The sequence below is a fragment of the Conger conger genome, chromosome 2 (genome assembly GCF_963514075.1).
Source record: "Conger conger chromosome 2, fConCon1.1, whole genome shotgun sequence".
Classification (NCBI taxonomy): domain Eukaryota; kingdom Metazoa; phylum Chordata; class Actinopteri; order Anguilliformes; family Congridae; genus Conger; species Conger conger.
This window is the reverse complement of record NC_083761.1, coordinates 81,267,283-81,274,451: the sequence shown is the minus strand read 5'-3', so window position 1 is coordinate 81,274,451 and position 7,169 is coordinate 81,267,283. Positions and strand designations below refer to the sequence as shown.

The 7,169-nt window shown below is 51.0% G+C and overlaps 1 protein-coding gene across 1 annotated transcript in view; it reads left to right on the top strand.

Annotated features, from left to right (window-relative positions):
- Window positions 1-6,497, top strand: part of hs3st3b1b (heparan sulfate (glucosamine) 3-O-sulfotransferase 3B1b) — a 31,987-nt gene extending 25,490 nt beyond the window's left edge. Inside the window, exon 2 of the mRNA XM_061230906.1 lies at window positions 4,554-6,497. Within this exon, the coding sequence (XP_061086890.1) occupies window positions 4,554-5,172 (619 nt within the window). The 3' untranslated portion in view covers window positions 5,173-6,497. The remainder of the gene's footprint in view (window positions 1-4,553) is intronic.
- Window positions 6,498-7,169: the final 672 nt, after the last annotated feature.

Sequence of the window (7,169 nt, the reverse complement as noted above, 5' to 3'; positions counted from 1 at the left end):
TCTTTCTCCTTCTCACTCCCTCTCTCCGCCTCTTTACAAAGCTCTTAGGATAGCACTAGCTCTGTCTCCCTCTCTCTCTCCATCTCTCTCTTTCTCTCTCTCTCTCTCAACCTTACGTTCTTTCTTTGGCCCGTTATAAGGCTAGTGCTCTTCAGCAAAGGCACACAAAGGTGGAGTGATTTGGCAGTTGCTCGTCTGAGAGCTGGTTCGCGCCGAGGGTCCGAGTCCTGTTACCCCGTCCTGTCACTTTCTGTCAACCCCCCCCCCCCCAAAAAAAACCCCCCCTCCACCCCTCCGCCTCCAGAAAAAGAGAACAGGAGATGTCTTCCGAGGTTAATCTATTCACCGCGTTCCCCGCGCTCCTGGGTGACGGATAGCCCCGGGTTTCAGGTCCAAACCCCCAGAAACGGAGCTAAACCGCCGTCTGAAATGGCTTGCGGAAGTGACCCAGCGTTTCTGCACCGCTCTCTCTCTCTCAGACGGTCGCTAAAGTGGCTAAAAACGTCTAAACGCTTGTCACTGAGGTGGTTTACTATCCAGTAGGTACATATAATTGTACCCCAAGCCATGGAATATACTATTAATTTGTAAACCTTTTCTGCCTATACCACAGTCCACAAAATAGAACGTTACTGTGCTTTCAGGGTACGTGTGTGACATGTTCCTCTGCCGTACCTTCATTTGTGAGCGTGTGTGTAGAACAGGACGAACACTGTGATCGTTCCCCTGGTTCCTACACCCTCCTGCCTGCTATACCCCTCCCCTGATGCTGTTGACTCCGTGTGACTGCGGATGAATAATTAATGCTCCTGCAGGATTGTTTTGTTCCCGTGGTGTTCGTGCAAAAACTGATTCAACTGTTTTTTTTCCCCGCCAGGCATATGATGTATAAAGCACAATAATGTTGTTTATCTGTGTACGTGGGTTTGTGCAGTGTGTGTGTGTGTGTGTGTGTGTGTGAGTGTGTGTGAGTGTGTGTGTGTATGGGGGTGTGTGTGTGTGTGTGTGTGTGTGTGTGTGTGTGTGTGTGTGTGAGTGTGTGTGAGTGTGTGTGTGTATGGGGGTGTGTGTGTGTGTGTGTGTGTGTGTGTGTGTGAGTGTGTGTGTGTATGGGGCTGTGTGTGTGTGTGTGTGTGTCTGTGTAAACATGCATGTTAGCAAACATGCGTCTCTGCATGTTCATGTGTGATCCATGTCGTAACTGTGTGTGTGTGGCTATGCATCCGTATGTGTGTTTGTTTGTGTGTGTATCTGCGTACTACTGTGTGTGTGGATGTGGTTTTCTCCTGTGCTACTGTGGGTGTGTGTGTGTGTGTGTATATGGGGCTGTGTGTGTGTGTATGGGGCTGTGTGTGTGTATGTGTGTGTGTGTATGGGGCTGTGTGTGTGTGTGTGTGTGTGTATGGGGCTGTGTGTGTGTGTGTGTGTGTGTGTGTATGGGGCTGTGTGTGTGCGTGTGTGTGTATGGGGCTGTGTTTGTGTGTGTGTGTGTGTGTATGGGGCTGTGTGTGTGTGTGGGGCTGTGTGTGTGTGTGTGTGTGTGTGTGTGTGTGTGTGTATGGGGCTGTGTGTGTGTGTGTGTATGGGGCTGTGTGTGTGTGTGTGTGTGTGTGTGTGTGTGTGTGTGTATGGGGCTGTGTGCTTGCGTGCCTGCATTGTTTCGCGTGCTGTAATAACAGTTAGGCCTGGGGAAGGAATCTGTCACGTACGTGCGTAAGAGAGCGCTGCCTTTACTGCAGTGGCCTGGCAATGAGGCCTCCGCTCCTCGATTCTCCTGCCACTCACACACACAGCCCCACACACACACACACATACACACACAGCCCCACACACACACACACAGCCCCACACACATACACCCACACACAGCCCCATACACACACACACACAGCCCCATACACACACACACACACACACACACAGCCCCATACACACACACACACACACACACACAGCCCCATACACACACACACACACACACACACACACACAGCCCCATACACACACACACACACACATACACACACACACAGACACACAGCCACACACACACACACACACACACACACACACACACACACACAGCCCCATACACACACACACACACACACACACACACACACATACACACAAACACACACACACACAGCCCCACACACACACACACACACACACAGCCCCACACACACATACACACACACACAGACACACAGCCACACACACACACACACACACACACACACACACAGCCCCACACACACACACACACACACACACACAGACCAGTGCCTCTGGTGAAGCGACAGTAATCGCTCTGCGTTATTATCATAATTACATCACTGGCACTGGCTTAAAAGAAGCAGCAGAAGGTCACATGTCTGCCAGTGAGTTTCCTTTAAACATGTCATTAGACGCCCCACACTGCTCTGGGTGTATCGCTTTTTTTCTTTCTTAGGTTTTTTTTTTTTGTAGTTTTTTTTGGAGATATTATTGTCAAAATAAAAACTCACTGCACGGTGCCAGGCTGGGTGCCTGGGGGCACTGCCGTTCTGAGCTGCTGTGTGTGTAGCGTGTGTGTGCGCGTCTGCATGTATTTTTGTGTGCATATGCATGTGTGTGTGCGTGCGTGCGTGCATGTGTGTGTGCATATACGTGTGTATGTATGGCTGTGTTTGTTTCTTTGTGTGTTTGGTGTGTACGTGTGTGTGATTGTGTGTGTGTGTATGTTTGTGTATGTGTGTGTGTGTGTGTGTGAGAGTGTGTATGTGTATGTGAGTGTGTGTGTGTGTGAGGTTGAGTGTGTGTGTGTATACTGTGTGTGTGTGTGTGTGTGTGTGTGTGTGTGTGTGTGTGAGTGTGAGTGTGTGTGTGTATACTGTGTGTGTGAGTGTGTGTGTAAACACTATAGCTAAGCTCTCTCGGGGACAGGACGGGGACTCTTCACAAGTGGGGCTGTAATCCTACAGCAGGGCCTCATGTTCTGATGACAAAGGGGCCAGCGTCTGTGTGCACGCCCTGATCTCTCTCACTCTCTGCTTGTCCTGACAAAGCGGGCGGCAGCTCTCACACAGACGTGTCAGCAGATTAGAGCCCCAGAGCCCAGAGCCCAGGGCCGGGCTGACTGTGGGGCCCACAGCAGCCATTTTGGATAAACGCTCCTGCCACCTGTTGAGTGCAGACAGACACCCTTCTGCTCGTGTGTGTGTGTGTGTGTGTGTGTGTCTCTGTGTATGTGTGTGTGTGTGTGTCTCTGTGTATGTGTCTGTGTGTTTGTGTGTGTGTGTGTGTGTGAGAGAGTGTATGTGCGTGTGTGTGTGTCTGCGTGTGTGTGTGTGTGTGTGTGTGTGTCTGTGCGTGTGTGTCTGTGTGTGTGTGTACGCGTGTCTCTGTGTGCGGGTGTGTGTGTGCATGTCTTTACATTTATACATGCACTTAAGTGACCAAATGTGCGCAAACCTGGTTCTATTCCCCTGTCATACTGCTCCTCGGACAGCCAGGGAAACAGGATCTCCCCCGTTCCTGTTTACTCCTGTTCACTCCTGTTCACTCCTGCTCACATGAGATTTGCTCTCACCTTGTTTCTGTGTAATCCCTCCTCCGCGAGTACACACCACCACAGAAACGCGAGACGGGTTTTTATCTCGTCCGTCAGAATGCGCTCCACATTCTACAGGACTGGAATGGCCAAATGCCTTTTAATTACACGTATACTGCACGGGCATTGCTGTGTGGGCATTGCAGGTATATTGCAGTATTCCCGGTATACGGCGTGTGTATGCTGCAGATATATTGCCGGCGTTGTTGTTGTTGTTGTGTGTGGGATATTGCCTCCGTGCCCCTGATGGGCATTGGCTCTGGCAGCGGGGCGCTGTTAAAGGGCCGGTCTCCTTAGCTCCCAGCCCGGCACGCTGAGTCAGCTCGCTTCCCTTAAGAGGAGAGGCGGCCTTTAGCAGTGGCTGTAAGTGGTTAATGGATAAAGTAGGCCAAGATGGATTTAAGCTAAGCCAGCCACTCTTCAGCATTAGGAGTGGCGTGGCGTGTGTGTGTGTGTGGAGTGGCGTGAGGACTGTGCGTGTGTGTGTGTGTTTAGGGGGGGTGGGGGGGGCGGGGTGTTGGGGGGCCTATACATAGCTGAGGACTGCCTGGCTGCCATTTGCGCCTCAGATAGTAACGGCTCGTGAGATTTGAGTGGACACATATTTACCCCTGTGCGTGTCTGCGTGTCGATGTTTGCGTTTTGCGCTTATATACAGTGTAAGGTTTCTATCTGAGCTGCTTGTTTGAGAAGACTGATGAATCATTTCTGTAATCTGTGTGAAAGCTATTGACGTGGACGTCGGATAATAAGTGGGGAAAAAATGCAATCCACACACAGGACTTTTAGTATTCCTTACCGTCGTCACACACATCCTGTAAGAACATTGCTTAATTATGCTTCATTATGTGTGTGATTAATAATGGATGCGCATTAGCAATAAGTAGCTGTGTACAGGGTCATCCCCGAACATCGCTGACATCGAAGAAATGCTAATAAATAATTGTGTGTCTCTCAGGGACCTGATGCCGAAGACCCTGGAGGGCCAGATCACCATGGAGAAGACCCCCAGCTACTTTGTGACCAAGGAGGCGCCGGCCCGGATCTACGCCATGTCCCGGGACACCAAGCTCATCGTGGTGGTGCGGGACCCGGTGACCAGGGCCATCTCCGACTACACGCAGACGCTGTCCAAAAAGCCCGACATCCCCACCTTCCAGAGCCTGACCTTCAAAAACAGGACTACGGGTCTGATCGACACGTCCTGGAGCGCCGTGCAGATCGGCATCTACGCCAAGCACCTGGACTCCTGGCTGCAGTTCTTCCCCATGCGCCAGATCCTGTTCGTGAGCGGGGAGAGGCTGATCAGCGACCCGGCGGGAGAGCTGGGCCGCGTGCAGGACTTCCTGGGGCTGAAGAGGATCATCACGGACAAGCACTTCTACTTCAACCAGACCAAGGGCTTCCCCTGCCTGAAGAAGGCCGAGGGCAGCAGCAAGCCCCACTGCCTGGGCAAGACCAAAGGCCGCACGCACCCCAACATCCACCCCGAGGTGGTGCAGAGGCTGCGGGACTTCTACCGGCCCTTCAACATGAAGTTCTACCAGATGACGGGGCACAACTTCGGTTGGGATTGAAACGAAAATCTAAATAATAATAATAATAATAATAGTAATAATAATAATAATAATAATAATAAGAGGACACATTGTTTTCATTTTTTTTTTTTTCTGTAATTCTGGCAAAGATACATGGAGATATTTGCTATATATATGTAAAATGTACAGAAATATATTTTATAATAATTTATTTTTAATTTCTAAGCAATTAATTCACTAAGCTGCCTAACCATATTTTGTACATTACAGCCGGCCCGCGTAGTTTTGTTTTCTCCTCTTTTGTTCGGTTTTCCTTTTTTTCCGACATTCCGCTCTTCGGTTGAATCTTCCTCCCTCGCCATCCTGGCCACTCCTCGTTGTTTTAACGGTGCTTCCAAATGTGGGGACTCTGCGGTCCCAGAGAGGGGAGGTCCCCCCTGCGGGACGACCGTGTTTTTAACCGCGAGGGACACTCAGCACTGTGTTACGGGTATCAGGCCTCCGCAGACGAGCGAAAACCAACCTTTTAAAGAAAACAACCGCTCAACCTGCATTCTTTTGACGTTTTTTTTAAAAAACAAAATAAATCCCACGCGATAATTTATTTGAAACCCCCCAGCGAACCTTCGCCGTCTATTTCGATGTTGTTTTCATTTCGCGTCGGCATGGAAACGCGCGTGGAGCGTCGCCACGGTGACGGCTGCGTTTAACTGCAGGTGCACCATCGCTCAGAATTCACTTTCGTCTGACCCCCTCCCCACAATGCACCGGGACCACTTAGCCAGGCCGTTACGAGTCCCAGCTGACCCCCCCACAGCCCTAGCCTGACCCCCCCCTCCCCCCCGCCCCCTCTTAATAACGCCCAGATCAATAGACTAATCGCTTCTCACTGTGTCGTTTGAGCTTAAAGAGTAACTCCACTTGCCCTCCTGTACAGCGTCTATGGTCCTTTTATAATGAATGGGCGATGTATCAGTGGCCAAATCACATCTATGGTGGCAGTTGGGGCTTCATGTTGACATAATGCTAATCGTATAACGCGACCTCGCGGATCGATGACCCCGGCTTGGCTCTCCCGGTCTCCCGGCCCATTAGGAGAGCACATAGCTCAGGCCCGGCCCCTCCGGTCACCCGGGGGTCAGAGGTCAAGTAAAATCCTTCAGTAAGTGTCCGTGGACCCCACCCCTCCCCCCGTCTCCTGAGTTCAGGGTTTTTAGAAAAGGTACTTTTGTGTTTTTGTTGTCGGTTGAAAAGCACCTCTAAGCCTTGCCTTTGCGATCTGACGATACGTTTCGGTTTACCCAGAGTTCTCCTGGCTGTGTGGCCTGGTGGACCCCTCCTTAGCCGCAGATCGCAAACGAATAAAAAAACAAAAGAACGTACCTCACGGCGGACTGAAGCTTCCCGTCGTGTTCTGTTTCGTCAAAAAAAACCCAAGAAACCCCCAAAAACCCCCCAAACCGCCCAAAAACCCCCCAAACCCCCCAAAAACCACCCAAACCGCCCAAAAACCCCCCAAACCCCGGGTCCCCTCGTACACCCGTCTCCTGCCCCACAGCGTCGATCCTCAGTCTGTGCTCGCTGCCAAATTTCAAACCTTTCAGTCTAAAGCGACTCTCGAGGAGCTCTAGTGGGGGTTTCACTGTCCTCGATTCGTTCTTTATGTCTGTTTTTTATTCGCCCCCCCCCCCCCCCCCCCCCGTCTGGTGGATTTGTTTGTTTTTCCGTTTCGTCGTTCTACTTGAATTCTGTATATGCAAGAGGGAGAGAAACGCCCGCTGTCGTGTGGGGAGACGTCCGTCTCTTCCGCCGTCAGCCTACCTTCGGTACGAGAGGATGAGAGAGAAAGAGCGGGGGAGAGAGTGATGTGGGGAATAGAGAGAAAGAGAGAGAGAGAGAGAGAGATTGTGTGTGTGTGTGTGTGTGTGTGTGACAGAGCTGGAGAGAAAAAGAAAGTGAGAGACAGGAATGAAGAATGAGAGGGACAGAAAGATAAAGAAATGGATCGAGAGAGAGTGAGAGAGCAGGAGAGACAG